The 24,103-nt window shown below is 50.1% G+C and overlaps 7 protein-coding genes across 7 annotated transcripts; 3 read left to right on the forward strand and 4 right to left on the reverse strand.

Moving 5' to 3' along the window:
- Nucleotides 1-556: 556 nt before the first annotated feature.
- On the reverse strand, nucleotides 557-7,621 carry C8Q69DRAFT_520686 (putative myosin class II heavy chain; the record flags this gene model as incomplete). The annotated part of the gene is made up of 2 exons (XM_028633502.1): nucleotides 557-7,488; nucleotides 7,586-7,621. The coding sequence occupies 2 exons, from the start codon at nucleotides 7,619-7,621 to the stop codon at nucleotides 835-837; spliced, it is 6,690 nt and encodes a 2,229-aa protein (XP_028485379.1). The 3' UTR covers nucleotides 557-834.
- Nucleotides 7,622-9,243: 1,622 nt separating this feature from the next.
- C8Q69DRAFT_265163 (glycoside hydrolase superfamily) lies at nucleotides 9,244-10,937 on the reverse strand. The gene is made up of 4 exons (XM_028626735.1): nucleotides 10,492-10,937; nucleotides 10,163-10,420; nucleotides 9,948-10,108; nucleotides 9,244-9,883 (listed from the first exon to the last, which is right to left on the reverse strand). The coding sequence occupies exons 1-4, from the start codon at nucleotides 10,749-10,751 to the stop codon at nucleotides 9,654-9,656; spliced, it is 909 nt and encodes a 302-aa protein (XP_028485380.1). The 5' UTR covers nucleotides 10,752-10,937; the 3' UTR covers nucleotides 9,244-9,653.
- Nucleotides 10,938-11,549: 612 nt separating this feature from the next.
- C8Q69DRAFT_265161 (hypothetical protein) lies at nucleotides 11,550-12,804 on the reverse strand. Its single transcript, XM_028626734.1, has 2 exons — nucleotides 12,063-12,804; nucleotides 11,550-11,981 (listed from the first exon to the last, which is right to left on the reverse strand). Exons 1-2 carry the CDS (start codon nucleotides 12,573-12,575, stop codon nucleotides 11,742-11,744), a joined length of 753 nt encoding a protein of 250 aa, XP_028485381.1. The 5' UTR covers nucleotides 12,576-12,804; the 3' UTR covers nucleotides 11,550-11,741.
- An 842-nt stretch (nucleotides 12,805-13,646) lies between these two features.
- Nucleotides 13,647-14,896, forward strand: C8Q69DRAFT_467271 (suppressor/enhancer of lin-12 protein 9 precursor). The gene is made up of 4 exons (XM_028630617.1): nucleotides 13,647-13,982; nucleotides 14,081-14,285; nucleotides 14,347-14,534; nucleotides 14,590-14,896. The coding sequence occupies exons 1-4, from the start codon at nucleotides 13,785-13,787 to the stop codon at nucleotides 14,605-14,607; spliced, it is 609 nt and encodes a 202-aa protein (XP_028485382.1). The 5' UTR covers nucleotides 13,647-13,784; the 3' UTR covers nucleotides 14,608-14,896.
- Nucleotides 14,897-14,932: 36 nt separating this feature from the next.
- On the forward strand, nucleotides 14,933-16,145 carry C8Q69DRAFT_265454 (hypothetical protein). The gene is made up of 3 exons (XM_028626736.1): nucleotides 14,933-15,167; nucleotides 15,231-15,413; nucleotides 15,584-16,145. The coding sequence occupies exons 2-3, from the start codon at nucleotides 15,249-15,251 to the stop codon at nucleotides 15,986-15,988; spliced, it is 570 nt and encodes a 189-aa protein (XP_028485383.1). The 5' UTR covers nucleotides 14,933-15,167; nucleotides 15,231-15,248; the 3' UTR covers nucleotides 15,989-16,145.
- Nucleotides 16,146-16,169: 24 nt separating this feature from the next.
- Nucleotides 16,170-17,270, reverse strand: C8Q69DRAFT_507066 (hypothetical protein; the record flags this gene model as incomplete). The annotated part of the gene is made up of 8 exons (XM_028632852.1): nucleotides 16,170-16,313; nucleotides 16,436-16,455; nucleotides 16,526-16,628; nucleotides 16,699-16,714; nucleotides 16,789-16,928; nucleotides 17,025-17,041; nucleotides 17,116-17,143; nucleotides 17,229-17,270. The coding sequence occupies 8 exons, from the start codon at nucleotides 17,268-17,270 to the stop codon at nucleotides 16,170-16,172; spliced, it is 510 nt and encodes a 169-aa protein (XP_028485384.1).
- A 3,210-nt stretch (nucleotides 17,271-20,480) lies between these two features.
- C8Q69DRAFT_432578 (putative vacuolar endopolyphosphatase) lies at nucleotides 20,481-22,921 on the forward strand (the record flags this gene model as incomplete). The annotated part of the gene is made up of 4 exons (XM_028628503.1): nucleotides 20,481-20,594; nucleotides 20,721-20,932; nucleotides 21,003-22,756; nucleotides 22,802-22,921. The coding sequence occupies exons 2-4, from the start codon at nucleotides 20,773-20,775 to the stop codon at nucleotides 22,919-22,921; spliced, it is 2,034 nt and encodes a 677-aa protein (XP_028485385.1). The 5' UTR covers nucleotides 20,481-20,594; nucleotides 20,721-20,772.
- Nucleotides 22,922-24,103: the final 1,182 nt, after the last annotated feature.

Genomic DNA, 24,103 nt, shown 5'->3' on the forward strand with positions numbered 1-24,103 from the left:
TCTTCTTCATCGACGAACTCCTGGATCGAACGAGACATTCGGGACAGTCTGGCGTGTCAATAGTGCATGCAGGGTCTTGACGGGATACTCGAACGGTGGATGAGTCCCACCAAAGCTCTGCTCGGTACTGTGGCCGACGCTAACTATAAGTTCGAGGAAAAGGGCCCACGTGGTCTGGTTCAGAAGCACTGTTTCTCTAGGGATAATAATGCTTGATAAAGCAAAAGAATGCGGAGGCGAATCTCGACAGCTATACTCCAGCCCGACCGGTATATACATAAAAGCCTGACCCAAACTGCGCGAGCCGGAAAGAACTACATCAATAATAACAAGCACTGAAGACAACACTATGGCAATCTGTCTAAATTCTGCTGGACATTAAAATGTCCGCTCTCGTGTACGAACAACTTACTGTACAGACGTCAAGGGGCAAGGAAAAGCGTGCGGGTATGTATGAAGAATCAAAAAGAAGGACAGGAGGTCGGCCTAATTATTTGACAAGAATAGTATGTGGGCAACGTGAGAACGCAAAGTGGTATAATGTAAGCAAATGATGCCCACGCGGTATCAAATAGAAAGATCGTGATCGGTACGCCGTGAAATTAGGATGATTGTACAAGGACCAATAAAGAGTCGGGAGAGATATAGAAATCGGATGAAAACAACAAGGGGTCAAAACACATCATTCGCTCGCTTGGGGGGAAATAAACAGATGACTAGTCAAAACTATCAGGCAATTTGATCTGACATCTACCTCCAGAGCTCTCTCTTCCGGGTAAATATGCAAAATAAAGCAAAAACTTAGTTGACAAAGGAAATGGGCATTGATCAATCTCATGAAACAATTTGCGGTCCAAAGGGACCTTCGACGGAGCGAGGCGATTGAGATACCAGACCGCCCATGGTGCTTTCTAGGTCATCTCCGAAAGTGCCGTTTTCGTAGTTATTCGGCTCCGCGTCGTGGTCATAGCTTGATCTCCGCAGTAGCGGCGGAGTGGTTGGCGGTTCTAAGCGCGAAGGACTCTCGCTATGACGGGCCGAAGCAGATCGCAGGGTCTTGTTGCTATTATAAGACCTCAGTGGGCGGCTCTCCGAGTACGAGCGTCGTGCCCCTTGCATCATCGACGGAGCGCTTCCGTTAATAGGGGACTGTCGCACGTTCGAGCTTGGTGGAGTCAGGAGACCCGACAGGAAGCCGCCTGCGGTGCTCGATTTCGAAGGTGTCTGCTCTGACAAATTGGCATCTCTCGCCTTGCGCCAGCTTCCCCAGGCCGCGGCAGCGGCAAGGGGAAGGGCACGAGGGGATGCAGCCAGGTTGGAGATGGATGACAGAGACGGGAATGTCTGTCCGCCAGCCATGGCTCGTTCCTTCTCCTGCTGCTCCATCTGGAGGTTGGCCTTCAGACGGATCGCAGCGTCACGGACGGCGTTCTGATCAAAGGATGGCTGGGACAGGGTGTTGATAATATCTTGCAGATCATCAATACGTACGCCCAGAAGCTCTCGGAGCCAGTTGATCTCGGTGTCCTTTTCTTTGATCTTGTTGGGGGCCTCCTTGTCGACAGTCGACAGTTCCTGCTCGAGGTCTTCGATTCGGCCTTCACGCTGCTGCAATTGATCCTGGAGTACCAGGATAGACTCTCGAAGGGCCTGTGGTGAGATCTTCTCTGGTACAGAGTCGCGTCTGAAAGACATGGACGGAGAAGTCGGCTGGGGAGGAGAGCTGATCGGAGCTCCCTTGGCCTGAGCTGCTTGGGCTGCTGCGCGGGCCGCAGACTTGGCAATCTCCAGCTTCTCCTCAAGATGGGCAACGCGGTCTTTATAATGCTCGACCTTTTCGTCCGAGAGAGAAAGCTTCTCCAACATGTGCTCCTCATTTCGCTGCTTATCTTCGGAAGCGTTGTGCAGAGCGCGAGCATGACGTTCTCGGAGATCATTGAGGACTCGTTCATGCAGCTTGCGCTGCTCTTCAAGAGCAGTCTCCTTAGACTCAAGAGCAGCCGCCAATGCAGCTTCCCTCGCGTCTTTCGCTTCTTCCAGCAGCAGCTCATAGCGCTCCTTGGTAGTGTCGGCGTCCATTCTAACGTTCTCCAGCTCATTCTGCACACGGGAAATCTGCGCCTCAAGTTCTGCGCGCACATAGTTCACTTGGTTGTTCGCGGCTTCGATGTCAGCCTCCATAGAGGTCCTGGTGCGCTGAACCTCAGCACGGCTACTCTCGCGGGCTTCATTGAATTCCCGCTCGAAGCGCACAGCTTTGCTTTGGAGTTCGTTGTTCTCCAGTCTTAGAGCGGAAATGAGCTCCTCCAACCTAGCATTCTCATGCTGGGACTGGGCGAAGATGAATTTTAGCTTCGCAGCTTCCCTCTCTTGCTGTTCCAGCTCGCTGATGTCAATCTCTAGCTTCTCCCGGAGCTTGACTTCTCTGTCATAGGAAGCGCGGAGAGCGTTGTATTTAGCGATGTGATCCTCTTCTCTCTTGCGCCAAGCAGCCTGTTCACGGACAATGTCGCGTGTTGCAGTAGTCATATCATCTTGTAGACGGTCGAACTTGGTTCGAAGGCTCTGCCTGGCACGCAAGCTATCTTCGATGCGAGACTTCAGATGGTTGATAGTAGCACGGAGATCCTTGTTCTCTGCCTTGACTTCTTCGATCTGGTGTCTCCACTGGTCGCTTGACAGCCTGTACTCATCAAGAGTGCCCTCGAGAGCGATATTCTTCGCCGACAGCTCAGAGAGAGTAAGCTGGAGAGATTCCTGCTGCTCTTGCAGAGCATCGGACCGCTTCTGGATCCACTCGAAATGCGGGATCCTCTCTTCCTTGAACACACGTAGACTCTCCTCAGCAGCAAGCGCTGAGTCACGATGACGGGCTGCGTCTTCTTCCGCGAACTTGAGCAACCTTTGGACCTCTGCGAGAGAGTCCTGGGATTCTCTATAGGCCTTGTGTTGTTGATCGGCTCGTTCGTCGGCGATTCTGAGCATGCTCTTAAGTCCGTCAACTTGAAGTTTCAAGCTCTCTGCATCGTACTCATCAGCATCAGACCTCCGAGCGTCTCTGATGCTAAGCTGCTCCGCAATGACTGCCTGAACTGTTTCTCTTAGGTTTTCGGTCTCCGCTGCAGGTTGTCTTGAAGCCGCAATGCTCTTGAGTTCGGCAATGCTCTCCTGCAGGAAGGAGAAATCCACAGCAGGAGCTGCGGGTTCAGGACGGGAGGACTGGTGCGCAACGAGAGCATCCAAAACGGCGTTCTTGAGCTTTTCCATTTTCCGATCCCTGATATCCAGAGGAGATCTTGATCTCGTTTCGGCCTCTTCATCGTCCTCATCATCTGCATCACTGTGTTCGATCTCGGCAGACGTACTGCGCAGTGGCCTTCTACTACCAGATCGAGAAGCAAGCGACGCCACCGATTGCTGGATGACACTCAATGTCTGCTCCAGCGGGCCCAGGCGTTCGTCCAAAGCGGTTCCAACAATATCGTCAACGCGAGAATCGAAGAACCTGCTCCTGTTGGCCAACTTCTCGTCTTCGCCCGAAGAGAGGACATCATTCCAATCGCTGAGCTCTTCATTGACACTGAGCGCTTGGCGCACTGAAGAATTGGCATGAGATGCGAAACCGCTGGCAGAGAGAGCGGCGGGCGATTTGACACCGACGTCTGAGCCCCGTTTGGGAATGTCGCGTATCTGCCGAGGTGCCTTCGGGCTTGGGCTTGGAGCTTCGCTTCGGATGATGTTGACTGGAGGCAGTGAGGGCTCCGTCGTCGGCTCCACAGGAGATGGAATAGTCTCCAACGGGGGACGAGGGGTGATCTGTCTCTCGATACCAACATCAGAGTCATCACCGTTCAGTTGTTCCATAACCGCATTGAGCTCTTCCTCATCAGGAGAGTCATGTGCCTCGCCAGGCTCGGCCGTCTGGTCTGCCGGTTTAGGAGATTCCTTGGACACTGGCTCAGCCGTGACCGTCGTTGTCGGTTTGGGAGTTTCAGGCTCCTTGGCTCCAACCTCGGGCGATGCTGGAGGGCTTATCACGGCATAGCGGGAGGCCATGAGGCCGGCAGCCTTCTTCGGTGCAGGCTCCGCATCGGATTTTGGAAGTACAAACTTTGAGGGTATGAACTCAGCAATAGAAGGTCTGAATTCAAATGGCTTAGACCTCAACGGGCGCTTTGCATTGTTGTAAGAAGACTCCTGGCGAGGTGGAGGAATTTCTTCCTTTGGAGCAACAGACTCGCCATTCTCTGCAGCAGGAAATTGGCTGGCTTCCCGTTCAACAACACCATTGGACTCCTGTTTTTCGACCCCGACTTTACCAGGGGCATCTGGTCCAGCAGCATTGAATGCGGCGGCATCGGCTTCATTCTTGAATTCAAAAGGTGTCCAGGTCTCTGCCTCACTGACGGGGGTCTCCTTCGATTCCACAGGCTTCTCCTCAGACGGTACGATGTCGATCTTGGTGTCAAGGGTGACTTTTTCCTCTGCACCAGGAATGGCATTTTCCTTACCCTCCGCTGGAGCATGCGATGTACTGGGCACTTGAGGAGACTGTCTTTGGGCAGCTTCCGACAGAGGGGCAGCAAGTTCAACTTCCTTGTCACCGTCGTCGTCGGTACGGCGAGCACGCTTCTGGCGACCAGTTTCTTCCCGAGCCTTCTCCTTATCATTTTCGTTCTCGTTCTCCTTAGTGTCACTTCCGTGTTCGTCTGGACGCACAATAGGAATAGCTTTCGATTTCTTGGCAGGCTTCGAAATCTGGGTGAAATCAATGTCGCCAAATATCTTGCTCTTGCCGCCTGCTGGTGGTTCCGAACTAGAGACTATGGGGTTAACAGCGTTTCCAGGGTTGAAAACAGGTGCATCAACATTGAAGGCCGCTGGCGAAAACTGGAACCCAGAGAAAGAGTTCTGTCCAGAGAAGGAGTTCTGCCCAGTGAACGGTGAGAATGGAGAAGCCTCGACATTGAAGGAGCCTGCAGAACTGGCAGGCTTGAAGATAGAATTTGGAGAGAAGATTCCTGCGCTGTCGAATCCTGAAGGCTGGAAGCTGTTGCCCTGGAACTGGAAGTTGCTAGACGAGAACGAACCCGAGGGATCAAATTCTTTAGCTTCGACGTTGAAATTTGACAGCGAAGTCCTTGGCTTGTGACCGGGAGCAAATGAACTGTTGCTCTGTCTGGACTTATGCCAGGAAGGCTGGTTTGCGGAGTGGCTCTGGACACGGGGTGTACCAGAGACGCTGGGATTCGTGTCAATATCCGAGGCGTCACGGCCAGTTTCTTCCTGGTAGTGTTCGCCAAAGAGATGATGTTGCTGAGAAAGCGATCCCTGCCTCGGGAACTGCGAGGACTGAGGAATCTTGTCCGGCAAAGCCCATCGAGAGTTCAACAGATCGTTTGCGCCGAACTGGTGCTGTTGGTTAGACTCCCTGTCATCCTCCTCCAACTGTCTCTGGATCGATTCCTCCAAGTGATAATCAGCCTGCGCATAGCGATCCAGTCCCTTCTGCAAAGTCTCGCTTACATTGTGGCCATGGCCACGAGGGGTGGGATGGGCGATCTCGACATGCGACTGGAAGGACTCCGGTTCATTCTTCTCTGAAGGCGTCTGGAGTTGTCGTGGAGGTTGACTGTGTAGGTCACCGTGTCCATCCTGTCTGAATTCATTGTGAGGCGAAACGATGTCATGCAGACCAGGGTGGAATGCGTTCGAGTCGTCCGTGTTCAGAGGTGAAACAGGCGATAAGATAGAGTTCAAGTTTGGCAGGTTGCTAGGAACAGTCGGTGAGACACCCGTTTGACGTGCGTTCAAGAAGCTTTGAGGGGTGAAAGTCCCTTGAATTGGTGGAGTAAACTGGAACGGGAAGCCTGACGGGAGATTCTGGTCGCCTCCATAAAATGCTGGAGAGGCGATCGAACCAAGGTTTGCAGACTGATTGAAATGCGGGGAGAAAGGATGGCCAGCAAAGAACTGGTTGCTGTTCGCCGAACCGGTCGGGACAGGTGGAGATGAGATCAGGCCCGGTAATTGACCAGGGAGATGGCTCATGGAGCCAGAGGCTGGAGAGATTGTCTGCTGCGGCTCGTCGTCGCCCAGTGATACACCCAGAGCTCTCAGCTTCTCCTCTTTGAGGAAGTTCACGTATTCATCCCACACCGACTGGTCCGGGAAGCTGACATGGAAGTTGTGGGCATCCCATTCTTTCTTCATGTCAGCGGGATCGGGGTGAAGCGGCCGACTTAGAGCACCTTCTTCTGATGGCGCAAAAGATTCTTCCGGCATGCAGATACTGAAGCCGCGTGTATCGTACCCTTCATCCTGGAATTTCTTCAGACGTGCCTCGACATCGGCACGAGTCAGGAGACGGTACCCTGATTCTTCAGAACCTCTCTTGTCCTCCAACGGAACCGCAATGATACACGCTTTCCCACGCCAAACGACTCGCTTCTTTGGTCTCGCCGTCGAAGAGGCTTTGGCCGCCTTGACCGGACTGACGTCTCCAGAAGAAATCTTAGGCGTTGATGACTCTCCTAGGGGAGTCTCTGCTGGAGGCGGTGGTGGCAGAGGCTTCTCGACCGGCGAGAGCGGCTTTGCCGCATTTTCCTCGACGGAGAGCTGTCTGTCCTGGTGGTCAGACATTTTAGACGGTACCGGATCCTTGTCGTATGCAAAGCCCCAGAAATCCTCTTGCTTCAACGTATCCGTGCTCTTGCGAGAGATGTGCTTGGCTCTAGGCGGAAGAAGGCCTGTTTCTGCGTTATTAACCCGCGCTCTACGAGCAACGTAATCAGCTACCGTGGGCGTCTTCAGAGGGTCTTCCTCGCGAGAATCGTCGTCCAGACCAAGCCAACCGTCTTCGTCCACAAATTGATTCTGTGCAGTGAAGAACGACGGCGTCTCACTACCCGAATCGTCACTTAACCAATTGGTCCGTTCAGTCCTCGGCTGGCCCGAGAGGTACTGATTGATCCAATCTTCCGTAAAATCCCTGATAGATTTCCCTCCTTGTCTACCTGGTATATCTCGCGCAGTAGCACGCCCCACTGAAGGATACACTCGCCTGGCGATGGGGCTCGAGGCCGACGGGTGTCTCAAATCCGGAGTATCCGCGCTTGATACCTGGTGCAAGCCGCTTCGCGTAGACACTGGGGACGTGTCTCCCGAGTGGTGACCTGGTTCGGCGACTTGACTCTGTGTCCAAGAGGGTCTGCGCGGACTGGGAGTCGCGTACGGCGATCCCCACGCAGTCGTGTAGTAGGTACTACTTTCCGCCCGTCTATACTCGGGGGAAGACGACAGCGAGTCCCACGCCGTACCTCGAAACTTGGGCAGTGCCGGAAGCGCTTGGGGAATCGGAGTCGAGCTCAGCTGTCGACGCTGACGACTAGGCGAACCGGAACCCCGGACGCTCCAGTTGGCAGGGGAAGTGGCGCGTGAGAGCGACACCAATGGCGCAGCCAAGTATGCTTCGTCACGAATATTACGCTCTAGAGGTCGAGAAGGCGAAGACGCCGGGATGGCGGAGACGGAAGGAGTTGGACCTGAAATCCGCGCGCATTGATGTCAGTTTCCATTCAATCACCCTTTTCTTCTCTGTTTCCCCGGTCTCATCTTCCATCGAGACGCGCCAGGCACGAGAGAAACCGGCGTTATCGATACAAGAAAAGGAGAAGCCGTCAACCGCGGTCTAGAGTAGTATATCAACATACCTTCCGTGTCGTCTGCTGCAGCAAGCACCTGCTTGCCGCGCCCCTTATCGCCCGGAATATTGGAGCATGGAAATCAAGCCGGGGCGAAATTCAAAGAAACCTTGCAGAAACACCTAAGATCGCAGCGATCTTAGGGCGACAGAAAACCGATGCTGACTACTGCCGTGACTGTAGCGATCCGCGCCGGAATCAAGCAAGGAGACCGGGAAGGGGGAGTTGGTCTTTCCGTGCGGATTTGCAGGGAGATTATTTCGACAACTAGATCACAGGAACAACCTTGAGTATGCGAGAGCTTGGACCATGGCGCACACACAATGGAGAGCTGGATCCAGATGCGAAGACCAGGATGGGGAAGACGGGGGGAGGAAGACAGAGCGAGAGAGAGAGAGAGAGCGCGAGGAATGGGAAGGACGAAGAGCAGAACGAAAGATGTTTTTGGCACGTCACGACCCGAAAAGACGATCAGGGAGCGATGAGCGCTAGTTGGCGTTGTGGAAAAGCGAGAGCGAAAGAGGCCCGTGATGGCCAGCAGGTCAGTTTAGTAGTTGGTTAGTTAGTTGGTCAGTCAAGTTAATTAACTAACTAGTTAGCTGGTTAAGCCGGTCGACCCCGGGCTTTCTGTGCTCCGTCGGTGTGCGATCGACGCGTCTGTTGCCCACGCGCTGGGTGAGTTATTACTACTAAGTTCTAACTTGGTCTACGGTTGCTAGTCGAGGTTTCTACGGTGTAGACTGTAGAGATGTTTATGCTGGTGGACGTTGAGAGCCCGATAGATGAGCAGTCAGTCTGTTGGAGATAGATGGATGGATGGCTGCTGGAGTACAGCAACTACTCTATGTTCCTCTACCATACTCAAGGTCAATGTTATTTATTGTATTTTCAGGGGTAAAGCGAACTATGAAGGCTGGAACCATGGTTCTCAAGCCTCGTTTCTAAGGTCTGTTGATTAATTAATCTACCTAATTACCCGCTTCCCGCTGGGTTCGCTCCGCGCCGTGTTGGTTCCAGCGAAAATAGAAAAACAAGCCATTCTTCGTGTTTCTTCCTTCAATAATAATAATCTCACGACATGCATCTTTCGTCCTCTCCGGCTAGAGCAAGAAAAAAGAAAAATACGAAAGAAACGAAAGAAGGAAAAGCAGGGCCAAATTCCTTCTTTCTCTCCAATGCGGTGGCGGAATCAGCCGTCAGTCAGGCCCAACATACGTGGCATCAGTTTGTCGCCTCGTGTCTCTTGCTATGATTCGAGTCAAGATGATCCAGTGTCAATTCAATCATCTGAAAAACCGTAGCTAACTACCTAGGTAGTTATAACCTACCATCAGATAATAATCAGATAAGTTAGCAGATGCCAGAAACAAACAAAAACTCTCGTCCAAGCTGCATCAGACCCACTGTCGTAGTTAATCAATAAAACATGAAACCTCCACAAACCGACAAGGGATCTGCCTTGTTCGCGACTATTGAAATCCGGGGCTGAACTCACTAGAACGGTCAAATTAAACTTTCCTCTGTAGTTCATGTATTACTCACTACTGTCTCATCACCTCTTCACCTCATCACTCAGTGACGCTTGTCATCAATCGACTCGCGCAGCTGGATATCTTGAGCTTAGATCTGAGCTCAGATCCAATACCGACAATTTGGAGATTACATGACGTGTTTTGTTCGACGGAGGATTCATCATGCACTCTGACTATCTGACGAGATTGCGAGGCTAGAGCCACTGGAGCTCACCATGTGCGGGATACCAGAAAATCGTCAAGCGCTACTAACCGACATGCACGCTAGAGGCATATGCAGAAGGATCCCCGCAGGAGACATGGTGTGTTCTATAGATATATTCATGTATATGTCGCAGATCTATTCTACCATCTGCTACTGATGAAACTAATGAAGCTGACAATATACAAAAGTCGATCCAACAGTGCCAGCTCACCGCTAGCACGTGGTGTTGAACTTGGTCTGGCGCTCAGCCGTGAACATACCCCAGTGGGTCTCGTCAGCAGAGGAACCGTCGTCACCAACGCTCTTGGGCTTCCAGGGCTCGTCGTAGGCCTCGAAGTAGAAGACGTCCACTCCCCAGGCAAGCATGCCGCAGACGCCCTTCTGGAAGAAAGTCTCCGCGTTTTCGGTACCGGCGATAGCCTGGCCATAGTTCGAGCCGCCCGCTAAACAAGCTGTCAGTCTCATGTTTCCCATCGGAATGCTCTTTCCGGGGGGGGGGATTCTTACTAGTCGGCCAGCCAGTCTCACCAGTAATGATCTGGATCTTGTTGGCGTTTTCACCGGCAAGCTTCTGGATGTGGTTGATGGTCTGAGCCATGTCGTCGAAGTAAGTCTTGTGCGCATCCTCAGCGGGCTGACCCTGCCAGTAGGCGAAGGCGTTGGTGAGGCTGTACCCATGCATTAGCAGAACCCCTCGAAACAGCATCTCCAATGGCGCTCACATGTACTCAACACCTCCGGTAATCAGAGGATCAGCAGTGCCGTCGACGAACTTGTTCCAGCTGTCGGCAGTTCCAATCTTGACTGTCGGGAACATGGCCTTGACCTTGTTGATTCTGTCGAGAAGCTGCTGGCCAGTGAAGGTGCCACGGTAGAGCGTCTCAGAACCGACAGTGATGGCCTCCACGACATCTTCGTTTCCAGGGACGGTAGCCTGTAGGGCATCGGTATCTTGCTTGAACGACTGATCGTAGTCCGGCCTTTTCAGATCCGGTCAGTTATATTCCTCGACGGCCATAGCCACCGACAAGTACAGGGGCCTATCACTCACCAGACACCTAGAACAACCTTGAAACCCTTGGCCTTGGCGGCGGGAATAATGTTCTTCGCCGTGTTGCAGTCACTGGCAGAGTATGTGCGGACCAGCTTGGTCACGGACTTCAGCTGGTCAAAGTCGGCCTCATAGTCGCTGGTCTGCTTGCACGATCCGTCGGGGTTCTTGTCTCCTAGAGCGAGACCGAGAGTACCGGCAGCCGAAACGGCCACTGGCGCTGCCGCGAGGGCAATGGGAAGGATGTTGGAAATGCGCATCTTGAATTATGACGACAGTACTCTCAGGAACGAAGCTAACTAGCGAAGAGATCCGGAAGGTGAGGAAGAAAAAGAAAGGACGCGCAAATAAGCACCTTGTCGCGAAGAATGGGTAGAGAAAAGAATGGACACTACCCCAGTTTATACGATAGAAAAAAGAGTGACGGGAGATTAAGCAGTTAGTAGTTGGAAGAACAAACACAGACGTTGTTCTGGAAAAGGGAGAAGGAAAGAGAGGCCGTGATCGAGGCTAGGGTGTGACGATGCCTCGCCTTTCCTAGGCCAAGAGCGCGCCCAGAACGCCGGTTAATTAGTTACGCGATGGTTGTTTCTTCAGCGAGTGTGGCACTACTGTGGCTGTCAGGAGAAGCGTTACTCTAGTCTGCTAATTAACTCCCCACGCGGGTCTGCGATAAAACCGCGGGGGATCCCGTTTCCCAGGGGCGGCGCGAAACCTCCCAGGGGTCGTCGATCCATGCCTCGAGTAGCAACGACGCGGGCTATTCCTGGATTGAGACAACATTCGATCCACGTAACTATTATTATTATTGTTGTTAGCTGGCCATATCGAGTGTTTCTCTGCCAAGAGAATAAATATGGAAACATTCTATACTTGTTCTTCGCGGGATCGTTCTCAAGGTGCAAGTGATTTCCGTCGTTTTGTGGAGACCCGAAGCCGTCGCTGCAATGTCCGATGCTGCCGTCTTACTACTGTATGTATACCACTACGGAGTATATAACTACATATAGTACGATGAATAATACATGATGACAGGCGAAAGAATCAAAGCTTGTAAACATCGGCAAACAGTGATACAAATACATTCACACTATTCGTCACGACGCCTCCCCGTATGCGTCTGTGCAATGACTGTCTTACTGCTCTGGAAGACATCGACTTCGTTCCAGAATCCCATCCAACTATATGAACACCCTGACCCGCAAGATCCAATTCAAGACCTCTACTGAGGCCAAGCACCATCCCTAGTTTCAGGAGTTCTCATAGGAAGCCTTATTCTGGAAGCGCACTTTGGCCTCTTCCGGTGTGATCCTCTTCCCTGTCTTATCGAAGAATCGAGATGCGACATGCAGCCACTTCTCCCTCTCGAATCGTGCCTCCAGCTTGTGCAGGAGGAGTATCTCATCCAAACTCAATTTGGTCTCGATGTATGGCCGAACCTTGGGTTCGTGCGATTCTCTACGTCGCGACGATGAAGCGGCGCTGTCGGTCTATCATTGCTCTTAGCCTGCTTCGTAGTGATCAAGAAGACATGTCTAAAGAACAGACATTAAATGAAAGAAACATCTTACCTTTCCTGGGATAATTAGTGGGTCGGAAAATGAAACGCGGCGAGTCTTCTTATCCTGTTGCTTACCGTTTTCCTCTTTCTTGTCCTCCTTTTTCTCTGCTGTATCTATTCCCTGCCCTGCAAGGACTGCCCTGACACGTTCTTCAACAATAGCTCTAATCTCTGCTTCGATAGAGGCCTCTTTAGCCGTCACAGCAGCCTTTTTCTCTGCCTCAGCTTTCTCCGCTTGAGCCTTCTTCTCCGCCTCGATAGCAGCCTGGACGCGTGCTTCAATGACAGCCTTGATATCTGCTTCTCCAGATCCGACCTTTTCCGCTTCAGCTTTCTTCTCTGCCTCCAGAGCTGCCTTGATCCCTGCTTCGAGGGCGGCTTTAAACTCTACTTCGGCCGATTCTTTCTTCTCCGCTTCCGTGGCAGCAGACCGCTGCTGAGCCCAGCGCTTCTTCAACTCTGCAACCGGCCTATTATCCATCACTAGTGATATCTCCTTCCATGACTTGTTCAAGCTCTTCATAGCCGCGAGAAGCGTGTCGTGTTCTGCATTCCACGCGGCAGCGATCAATTTGCCTAGTTCCTAATCAGTCACCGTTGCTTGGAACTTGGGAGGTGGATAATCCAGAGCAACAACCTGACGGACTAGTAGAGCCCTTGTCTGACTTTTGTTTTGGGGACGATTCCCCATCCTTTTTATCAGCATCATTCTTCCCTGTCGCTGCGTTCTCTGCCGCCTTCTTCTCCGCGGCTTCCTTCTCGGCCTTTTCGCGGGCCCTTTCGCGCTGCTCGAACAGGTTATCAGCTCTCTTCCAGGGACAGAGTTGCTGCTAACACAACGTAAGTTGAAGAAATAAAATCGTAGATAACGAACCTTCAGAGCCTGAAAAGCAATTTCTTCTGCGAGGAGGGTTCTGTTGCTTTTGAAGATATCTGAGAAGTGCAGCTTGTATTTGTCTTCGTAACGTCTGGTTGGCGTCATGATTGTCCTTTTAGCTGCAGGGAGTTACATGGATCATGAGAAAATAAGATGTCCATGAAATGCAAGCATTGATTTTGTGTGGATGTGAATGTTGACGTTGGTGTTGGTGTTGATGTTGATGCTGTGTAGGATAACGGCTTTCAAAGACCGTCGCGCAACAAGGCAGGTATCACTTTGGGAACTCCCAGCGCGCATGCACGAAGACTACGTGATGAGAGCCACACCCATGGATATGTCTGGCTGGTTTAAAATGCAGAAAGACTCAAAAATATGCTGCAACAACTGCGTTTATCTACAGTGCGACGTTATACTCTAGGTCTATGGGTGCAAGTGTAGATACCATAGCAAGATAACAAATAATTTGCATATCAAGGCGAGAACATAGGTATTTCAGGCTGTAGGGAAAATAACATTCGAACTCTCCGCACAGCGGCCGACACATCATATATGCCCAAAAGACCAGCCATCATTGTAAGGAAGCAGCAATGGGCAGCGTGAACATTGAGGGTGCATCGCAGAGTGAGCTGGCGCCCTGTCCGCCAGTAATCCATTTGTTTAGGATGTGGTCCGAGCGTCTAGGATTTCGGGCGGACACATTGCTGCTTCAGCTTGGAGATTCAATCTCGGCCGCGTGGAACTCAAAGCTCCCCTTCGCACACAATCCCCCACGCCACCAAGCTGCGATCCATCTGTCGAGGGTCGTGTGTCCTGCATATTTCAATTAGCAGTTGAAGTCAAAATACCGACCCCATGCGATTCTCCACGACAGCCATTCTGGCCACTGCGCTGGGATGGATCGGAGCCGTGACGGCACATAACATCCAGCTCAAGGCACACTCAATGGAATGCTTTCACGAGCAGCTGCACAAGGATGATAAGATGACCGTTACGTTCCAAGTGGGAGACAGGGAGTTTGGTGGCAGTGGAAACTTGGAGATCGATTTCTGGGTACGTGACCTGTTGCTCCCCGCGGACAAAACAAGCCATCGTGCACACGCCGTTGTCCGATTCCCAAATCTCGCTGACCGTTTGGATTCCAATTACAGGTCGAGGATCCCGTCCAAAATCGTCAGTATCACAAAACCGGTGTCTCTTCGGAAGACTACTCTTTCACGGCTCATATGGACGGCAAATACGTCTACTGCTTCAGCAATCTCGGTTGGACCTCGAATACGAAGGAAGTATCGTTCAACGTCCACGGTATCGTCTACGTCCCGGAATCTGAGTCGCAAGACCCATTGGAGACTGAGGGTATGATATGTGGTTCCAACAATGATCTGTTGAATTGACGGAGCGACTAACGATCTTCTAGTCCGACGTCTTTCAGAACTGTTGACTCAGGTCAAGGACGAGCAGTCATACATTGTGGTTAGAGAGCGGACGCACAGAAATACTGCGGAGAGCACCAATGCTAGAGTGAAGTGGTGGAGTATCTTCCAGCTGGCTGTCGTTATCGGAGAGGGCGTTTTCCAGGTTTGGTGGCTCAAGAGATTCTTCGAGGTCGGTTATCCTGTTACTTGTTCATACGGGGGTGTAATTTTCTCACAATTTGCAGGTCAAGCGCGTTGTCTGATCGATTATCGATCCATGGCCCATTCGCCATTCTCAACATGGATTCATTGGCGGTGTTGCGGAGTCTGGACCTCTCCCCAGAGGTGCATCAGCCCAGCGGACCGCAGAATCTGCATATCCCAGCAGAGTATATTCCGGTCCGAAAGCCCAATGATATTTTGGATGTAGTTTTAGCAAGATTAATTTTCAGTTTCAATGAAATCAACGGTTATGAACAGGAGAACAGCACCCTGCGACTGTTAACAGCCAGCAGTAGTTATACTTGATCAAACGCAAGACATGTGATTGACACCTTAGAACTCGTCGGTTACTTCTATCTCGAAAACTCTACATCTGGTACGCTGTCTGGCACTCCGATGTAGTCCATTCTGTAACCACCTTCTACTATCGTTAACCACCACCAGAAACCCCCTGTCCTGCTCTTGGCAGGTGCTCCCGCGCATGCCGCTTCCCCGCATCAACATCATCAGATCTCATCCTTTTCATTTCCATTCCCCCTCTTAGAATAACAATCGACTTCAAGGACACAATAAACCACTAGACCTATACCAGATCTAATAAGTAACTCAATCATACAAATCCCCAAACACGACCGAAGAAGCTTATCAGAGACTTTCTCGCAAGTCCTTCATCTATCAATCAATGGCAGCGTATGCAGCTGCGCCAGGCCTTGCCAATGACAGTGGTCTGAACCAGACGATATTAAATGAAATAGACGCCAGTGATCCGCTATTTCATATCTGCTGGCGAAGACAATCGTGCGGAAGCTGTTTAATCGGCGACGTGCCGTGTAGCTGGTGTCCTTTTGTATGTTTCTATATTTCTCTTTTCGATATCATTATCTTCGGGGACTTTGGTGGATTGCTATCTTGAGAGCTATTATGGAATGAATATATTGGATTCGCTGGCTCGATAGGCATGATTTATTGAGTCTAGGAAGCAAGTCAACGTCAACTAACTCCTTCTGCACCTACCAGTCTTCAACCTGCGTTCCGAACCCGTCTCGCATTCCTATCTTCTCTCCCTTTCAATCTGGAAATTTATGCCCTCTGGGCTCAAAGGAGAGATGGGAGATCAGAACGACTTCATTCGGGTGCAATGTTAGTGCGTTGAATTTCTTGAGTGTGCTCGTGGCTGTCATTTCTACACTTGCGGTGGTGGGGTTGATGTTTCTGCTGGTGTGGATAGGGAAGAAGGTAGCGCGCCAGTGGACAGAGAAGAGAGCGAAGGGTATCACTGTAATTGAGTGGGTCAGGTCGAGAGACTGGAGGATTTGGCGTCCTCAGAGATGGATACGAAGGGATAATGAAAGACACGAGGAAGCTGTTGCTAACGATGGCGATGTTGAGGAGGGTGGAGAGAGGAGACCTCTGCTGGGTTAAGGGAGAGGCTCTTCCCACCGTAACCTTCCCGATGCTACGATCTGATCTCAATAATATCATGTGTAATATAGAATAATTGCAATAGTGGTTTATTTTTCATTAGCCATTCTATATCTTCTCCCGATGAACATATACTGGAGGGACTCGATAACTAGCAAGAGTCTGTTTGTACGCATGACACTCATAGCGCAGAATCTCGTTGTCTAGCCTGTACAACCTGGCTCACCTTGTACTCCACCACAGAAGGCTTGTCCTTCCTGATCACGAAGCGGCCCTGAGCGACGAAAACGCGCTTCTCCAGGTCCTTGTATCGCTCATCTCCGGTCTGTGTACTCTGTCAGCATGTTGAAGAAGAAGAGAAAAGAAAACACTGGTGATGATTGTCGGATGGGAGATCCTTTATGTTGCAATTAAACGGGATTCCATATCCCCGTAGAATTCCCTTACCTCGAATTTGATGCTGGTGACTGGGAAGAAAGTAATGTGAGCATTTGAATCTTTCAGTACCTGCTAGGCACAGGGATGGTAAAAACATACAGATGTTACCCCACGGCGTAGGACCTTCTGCAGCCTTCCCGCCGAAGACGGCAGCCTCCGCCTCGGTCACATTGATGTCTCCAAGGTAGTGTAGGTAAAGCAGCTGTGACATAATAGTATGTTAGCCCGGAGCATTTGCAGATCAGACACACGCTTTTAATGATGCTACTTACGGCGTCATCCTTGGTCCTATATTGGAAGCCGCTGGTTAGTTTCACTGCATGTACCGAATACAAGCGATTCACATCTTAGAGGAAACTTACTTGACAACTCCGTGGGCATCCAGACGCAGGTGCTTTCCGTCAGCGCTGGCGCGGATGTAGTCATTGCCAGTTCCGGCGAAACTGGAGTCGATGGCAGGAGAGAAACCAGGCTCGCTCTTGAGGGTGCCACTGGTCATGGGCTTTTGTCACGAGATATCATACATTAGTTTCCATATATATATATAGACTGAAATAAAACCTATTGATGAAATAGAAAAGAGATATGAAGGACTTACCACGACGTTGAGACTGCCTATATTGGCACATGATTAGTTAATAACCATTTTGTCACTCAAATAAATTTTGTTCAACAACGCCGAATCATACCAACAGCCAATGGCTCGCCAATTTCAACCTATTCAGATAGACAAATGTCAGTTCTCCTGTATTGCAGGGAAGCAAGTGCTCCCAAACGTGGTAGCTAGATAGGTTCGATTTACCTGAATGGTGAAGGCGGGCTGCAGGGTTGGGAATTCAGCCATGTTTGCAGACAGGTATCAGGATTTCTGTTGTATTTTCTTTATAGTACCCGACCGTGTATAAGAGAGATAGTACGCTTCTTGGTGTTTGTTTAAAGGTCTGGAAGCAGCTCAAGGCAGTCTTATTTATCCTTCGTTTTCAACTGATCGAGCAGGCGGAAAGCGCAGCCCCGCTCGATGTGAGGGGTGCGTCAAAGCTCATCCAGGCAGACAACAACCGCAAAGACGGGAAGAAAAGACATCAATAATATGATTTCATTGGGTGGAATTATGTAACCCTTGATGAGCTCTTTTGGAAGTTTTGCAACATGTCGTATCATATACGTGTCTCACTTTTCAGGTGGGGTCATCGACCTGGGCCCCGCGAATATTGAGTATCCAGTGAAGAGCTCATTTCAAGTCGCACTCTCTAAGTAAGCTAACAGGCGATTTAACTCATGTCGTGAGTTGATATCTGAAAGGATTGATTTGTGAGCCCATCGCATGCTGTCTCTCAGGAAGTATATATTTACAAGGTCTAGCTACCTACCTATGTATAGTGGCCCAAAGAAAAAAGGTGACACAGAGTGGACACGCGTGCTGATGTCCGCTAGTTGCATATAGAATGGAGAGCACCATGTGGAACTTGTCCACATAGCTATGCAATACTCATTTGTAGTATATGTTCGTAGACCGCACTGGGCGGTTCCAATGTCATGATACATTGCCGCTGTTTTCTGTTCGCCCCTGGAACTGTGGTCCTCGAGATCCGGAGGTCGATATGCAAGGGATTTATTCGAGAAGTGTCTTCTGACTGATTTTATTGATCTCTGGCGTCTTTTAGTGGAAAAGCAGCGGAAGTGGTCCAGAACCCCTGGTTATAGTCCATCGAGAGTATCCTTCGATTCCTCACAGATGAGCTTGGTCTTCTCGAGGACATCTCAAGTTATGTACGTGGGATAAGTATCCGGGGACCACCTTCAAGCGATTTAATGCTATGAATCCCTATGCATCATGCAGATTTTCTATGGAATTATGAACAGGCAAATACAGACGAAGATGAAAGTCTAGGCTCCGACGCAGAATTTTCTCGTGCTATTTCCCGACATCTATCTTACAGTTGTATATTGTGTACATCGAGAACATGCCAAGGAAATAAGAGGAACAGACTGCTAATCGGCCCCTATTCTGGACCCGCGCTTTAGCGCGCGATCGCGGGTCCAGAATAGGGGCCGATTAGCAAGGGTACCTACGCTTTGGTATTCGACGTCATTTTCACAGAAAATTTATATATTTAACACATTTCTTATCATTATTGCCGATGCCTGTTTGTTCTTTCTCCTAAAAATATTCGACAAGAAGACGTTATGATATGGTTCATGGTTAACGTTAGTACATCCAGCGGTCTTGTAAACTAAGCCGTTGGAAGATCCCGCCCGCGGGCCGAGGCTAGGTAGTTACTACATAGTAATACTAAGCAGTAAGGCCCAGAACAACAGCCTGACATAGTCATCGAGGTTCTTTTAGCCATGCTGTTTGAATTGGGGATTTTCAAAAAGATATAGACCTTATTTGTACTATCATTTGAATCGGAAATACGCGCGGACACTAGAACACCGACACAGAGAAAAACCCTATATTCTAACAGTGGCATGCGCCCTATCACTGTCTCTTCTTCATTTCGCACCACTCGGACTCTCCGACTGAGTCTCTCTTCAGCATGCCTCTCTGGGTGTTCACGCACACTCCCAACACGTTCTCCCCTGAAGACAAACGGGAGCTAGCAGATCAAATTACCACCGTTTATCGCAGACCGGGCTTCCCGGCTTCTGTGTCAACGTTCAATTCTCTGAACTAAGTCCCCACGATATCTACAGCGGTGGGCCAAGGCCTGCTAGATTCACGACTATATCTATCTACCATGCCGCTGGATCATTCCAAAATGTAGCGGAGAGGAACAGATTTCTTAACAAAGTCGACTGGGTCCTCACGCCGCGACTCAAATCGAGGGATATAAGCTGGGAGTACTTCATCCAAGAACAGCCTCGCGAATCATGGAAGATCGATGGGAATATTCCACCAGAGATGGGATTCTAATTGGAAAATCATTGGTTCAAGGCCAAATCCCTCGTGGAGAGCCTTGATAAGGAGTCATTGAGTTGAATGGGCATTGTTATCTGTGCAGGGACATGTTGGTGGAGACTATCTGGGCGATCAACGCCTGACTGACTAGCATTGCAATTTGTTTGAGCTATTGTTATGCTACCATTCGGTATACGACTAGGATGAACTGATTCTTTGGACAGCTGGTTGTTGTTGTGTATTTATTTGGAAAGATTACCCCGTGATGCATTTATTTGCCAATTTCTGCCTGAAGAGTCGAACTGTAGAGCAAATGTCCGTTTCAGGAGTTTTTCTAAATCAACGTCGACTTAGCATGCGTTGCCAAAGAAGGGAACTATTACAAAAGGAGGATCGTTGGAGGCCTTTGCCTAGCGGTGCGAGAGGCACAACTGTTGACTACTACTCAGGATTGGGGGGTCCCGCTTTGAGGATGTTGCATACGATAAAATTCAGATCTGGCGTGGGACGAGGGATATAAACGTGCCTGTGCGCGTGATACGATACGATATATGGAGAGTATGATGCCGATCATTTATACTACGAAGAAGTATCTGTGGGAACTTGTACAGAAGCGGCTGGGATGGACAAAGATAAGGTATATTAGAGCGTGTAGTTATCTGTTCTTCTCTTGGCTTACCCATACATGATAGATAGTAACAACAGTATTCAGACCAAGTTCTATTTCTATCTAGCCATTAGTTATTTGCACTGCGCTGAAAAAGCCAGGTCAGATGGTCCTTTTTCGACCTCTTAAATACCTATCTACTAAGATTGTTGACATGCAAAGCAAGTCCAAATCCTTTCATGTAATTATCCAAGTGGCCGTTTGTCCGAAATCGCTGTTCTCTCAGCTGCTCCACCGTGAGACCGTGCGAGTTCGACGCCAGATCATCGTGAGCAGATCCAACGACGATTGATCTTTCTCAACGCGAGGGATGAGCAGAGCGGCGTCCCCAAAGGTCCTCGGGTTCCGACGAACCAGCGACGATCAGTTCGGCACGTGCGGAGCGAGGAGCATGTCGCAGGCTGGCTGAGTGTCGTGTGGCTCGCGTGATCAAAAGATGAGTAGAGGAAGAGTCGAGTATTTTATTATAATAAAATATTTACTCTACGATATATAACTAACGAACAACAGCAATATTAATAAATAAACCATGGTCGGAGGAGAAAACCGGCTGCTGGGGACCCTTGGAGAACGAGGGACTGTGATTGGCGCGGAAACCGGTGCGTGCCTGAGGACAAATCGACAATCAATTCCACCGCTGCAGAGCTGGTGACGTCGAACATTCGTCGCGGCTTGTTTTCCTCTGTTGCGGGCGATGGCTAACTGTGTGTTTCTGATATACATAGACAGCTCTCCCGCCCCGTCGGGCTGGCTACGATCCTCCCAAGAGCAGCTATCATGATCGGATTTCTGCTGGCCCTGTCATTGCTGGCCGCAGCAGTGGACCAACTCCCGCTGCAGGAACAGCTGGCCGCATCGCCATCGGACGCCCTCAATCCGCCAGAGATCCAGAGACGGCCCTCAAGTGGTCTCAAGGGTCGTTTTTTACACATAACAGGTACTGTTTGCGAGGGAGAAAAATGAGTTAAAAAAATAACTGTAAATGGTACGCGTGCTGACCGCGACAGACTTTCACCCCGATAGCCATTACAGACCGAAAACGTCGACGGACGAGAGCGTATCTTGTCATCGAGGCAAAGGAGATGCGGGGTATTTTGGAGCCGCGGGGTCAGAATGTGACTCTCCCTTCTCGCTCGTCAACGCGACATTCAGATGGATCGACGACAATCTAAGAGACGAGATCGACTTCGTCGTATGGACCGGAGATTCTGCACGCCACGACAGCGACGAGCGCATTCCGCGGACAGAGGATGAAGTTTCATCATTGAACCAATACATGGTCGACAAGTTCGTGGACGTCTTTGGCAAGGAGAACAACAATCACGATATCGACCTGACCAACGACCTGACTATCCCTATTGTACCGACCATTGGCAACAATGACATCCTGCCCCATAACATTCTCCGGCCAGGGCCCAATAAATGGACGAAGAAGTTCTTGACGATCTGGAGACCTTTTATCCCAGAAGAACAGCGCCACACCTTTGTGGAAGGAGGCTGGTTCTGGACGGAGGTAATCCCGCAGCGGCTAGCAGTCGTCAGTCTGAATACGCAGTATTTCTACGAGTCCAACAGTGCCGTCGATGGGTGCAAGCGCAAGTCTGAACCAGGCTACGAACAGATGGAGTGGCTTAGGGTTCAGCTGGAGCTCTTTCGGGAGCGCAACATGAAGGCCATCCTCATTGGTCATGTGCCTCCGGCCAGAACCCATGATAAAAAGAACTGGGATGAGACGTGTTGGCAGAAATACGCCCTTTGGTTGCACCGGTTCCGCGATGTGGTCGTCGGAAGCGTTTACGGACACATGAACATCGATCATTTCATCATCCAGGACAGTCACCACATCGACATAGTCGAGGAGGCAGACACAGGCAGCAGGTCTGAACAGGAGTTTACGACAGAATCGAAGTCGTCATACCTTACTAGTTTACGAAAAGAATGGTCAAAAATGCCATCTCCACCCGCAGACGACGACTTCCTCGAGAACTGGGACCTCGGGAATGACGGGGACCCGGTGTCATCACTGAAGAAGGGAAAAAAGAAACGCAAGTTCCTTAAGAAGATCGGTGGTCGTTGGGCCGAGCGTTACAGTGTATCCTTGGTGGCACCCAGTGTGGTGCCGAACTATTTCCCCAGTCTCAGAGTGATCGAATATAATGTTACGGGGCTGGAGGCCGCCATGACGTGGGCAGAAGCTACCACGCATCGTGCGTCGCCCGGGGTAGTAGAGAAGGACCCTGAAAATGAAGAGTCGCTGCCATACTCTGATGATCCTGATAGCGATGTCAAGAAAGACAATAAGAAGAAGGGCAAGGGAAAGAAGGGCCGCAAGAAGAAGCCGAACTTCAAGGTTCCTGATCCGCCATCCTCTCGCGCCCCTCCTGGGCCCGCTTACTCGAATCAGCCTCTGTCATGGCTGAGTTACACTCAATATTTTGCGAATCTCACCAAGATCAACAAAGAAGCTACAGAATTGCAAAAGTCCTCCGAGCAGCAATCAAGAACCTGGAGAGAATACAAGCTTGCAAAGTCGCAGCCGGACTACGCCAAAGTGCCATTCGAATATGAAGTGGAATATGAGACGAAGACGGACAATGTCTATCATATGAGGGACCTCACTGTCCGCAGCTTCTTCAAACTTGCTACGCGGATCGCAAACGATGAACCTACGGGAAAGAATCAAATGCTTCCAGGCGCCTCCAATGGCGAATACATAGCCGACTCTGGAAACGATACGAGGTCAGCAGAAGATGATGATAGAGTGGAAGATGGCCCCATTGGTGAGACGAAAAAAGGAAAGGGAAAGAAGAAACACAAGAAGAAGAACAGGAAGCATGCTAACAGAGTATGGGTTACTTTCTTGGAGCGGGCGTTTGTAGGTTTCTTCAATGACGACATCGAGAACATGCAGAACGAGTCGTACTGAGATTATACTCGGGTCTGGTTACTGCGCCGTATATATTTCACGGAGATAAGGCTGGAATTGCTCCTTTCTTTTCTCATTGTATATCCCGTCACTCCGTTTTTGGGTTATTTCATTTCACCTTTAGGCGTGGAGAGAAAATCTGGCTAGCACCACTAGAGGCGGACCTCGGGCATTTTACCCTTTCATTGCATTTTCAAGCGGCATTTATGAGACTTGTTCTTATATTGGTCTTTATTGGACATACGACTTATGCACACACCTGCTTGGTTACTAGCGGGCTCTTCATTCCCGTTCCTGCTGTTGATCATTGGCACATCTGTGATGACTGTACATGCATTTTTTGTCAAGTTTCCTATCGTAACAATTGGAAACGTTTACACAAAATTATCTACATATATTGCAAAAGTTTGATACAATGTTTGTACAATAGGAGATTGAGTCTACGTTACTGTACTCTGCATCGCAATGCAATTCCCTGTTATCGCGAATCCAACGGACATAGCCGCAACTCCGCTTCCCCCAATAAGCACTTTCATGTCCAAGAGTGAATATCCATCCTTACCCCAACGACCCTTCGTCAATTCATCCCAGCAAATAAAACACCCATTCCCAGCATTCAATGCCCAAAGTTTCCCCGCTTCTGAACAGAGTGAAGAGTACTATAGTCAATGAGGGGCCTTGATAGAAGGTCATATAACCCTCCTGGATTCATCTTATCAAATGGAATACCATCTCGCTTCTCTTCTTATACATGTATGTACATCACACACGGCTAGTTTCATGCATATCCTAGCTTGAAGAGGAAAATAGCATGCTACAGCTTAACAGGCAGCTGGTTCTGAAGCTATGGATATCTGCCCGACCCCGATGCAAATGGTGACTGTTTCATCGCCTTGAGATAGGATAGTAATTGCGAGCCGCTAAGTCGGGCTCAGAGACTCACGCAAGTATTGTCATGGTAGCTACCAGCCGATCATTACTCCTGATGTTCCCTTTTATACAATCACAATGGATTTTATCATGGGGTTACCAGAAACGATGAATTACAACCAGATGCTCACCGTTTGCTGCAAATTTAACGAAGAGGGTCACCTTTATCCCCGGAAAGGATACATGGACCGCGAGAGACTGGGCATTGGCGCTACTTGAACGGCTTCACCTCGGCGACTGGGGCTTGCCGCC

The sequence above is a fragment of the Paecilomyces variotii genome (genome assembly GCF_004022145.1).
Source record: "Paecilomyces variotii strain CBS 101075 chromosome Unknown C8Q69scaffold_5, whole genome shotgun sequence".
Lineage (NCBI taxonomy): Eukaryota > Fungi > Ascomycota > Eurotiomycetes > Eurotiales > Thermoascaceae > Paecilomyces > Paecilomyces variotii.

What these genes read in the sequence shown, in the direction of transcription:
- C8Q69DRAFT_265161 (XM_028626734.1), bottom strand. Translation starts at nt 12,575, where the DNA reads ATGAAGAGCTTGAACAAGTCATGGAAGGAGATATCACTAGTGATGGAT. An exon ending in CACTAATTATCCCAGGAAAG is followed by an intron (nt 11,982 to 12,062) that starts GTAAGATGTTTC and finishes GAGCAATGATAG; the next exon opens with ACCGACAGCGCCGCTTCATC.
- C8Q69DRAFT_265163 (XM_028626735.1), bottom strand. Translation starts at nt 10,751, where the DNA reads ATGCGCATTTCCAACATCCTTCCCATTGCCCTCGCGGCAGCGCCAGTG. An exon ending in ACCGGAGGTGTTGAGTACAT is followed by an intron (nt 10,109 to 10,162) that starts GTGAGCGCCATT and finishes GCATGGGTACAG; the next exon opens with CCTCACCAACGCCTTCGCCT. An exon ending in TGAGACTGGCTGGCCGACTA is followed by an intron (nt 9,884 to 9,947) that starts GTAAGAATCCCC and finishes CAGCTTGTTTAG; the next exon opens with CGGGCGGCTCGAACTATGGC.
- C8Q69DRAFT_467271 (XM_028630617.1), top strand. Translation starts at nt 13,785, where the DNA reads ATGCGATTCTCCACGACAGCCATTCTGGCCACTGCGCTGGGATGGATC. An exon ending in ACTTGGAGATCGATTTCTGG is followed by an intron (nt 13,983 to 14,080) that starts GTACGTGACCTG and finishes TTCCAATTACAG; the next exon opens with GTCGAGGATCCCGTCCAAAA. An exon ending in AGACCCATTGGAGACTGAGG is followed by an intron (nt 14,286 to 14,346) that starts GTATGATATGTG and finishes ACGATCTTCTAG; the next exon opens with TCCGACGTCTTTCAGAACTG.
- C8Q69DRAFT_265454 (XM_028626736.1), top strand. Translation starts at nt 15,249, where the DNA reads ATGGCAGCGTATGCAGCTGCGCCAGGCCTTGCCAATGACAGTGGTCTG. An exon ending in CGTGTAGCTGGTGTCCTTTT is followed by an intron (nt 15,414 to 15,583) that starts GTATGTTTCTAT and finishes TGCACCTACCAG; the next exon opens with TCTTCAACCTGCGTTCCGAA.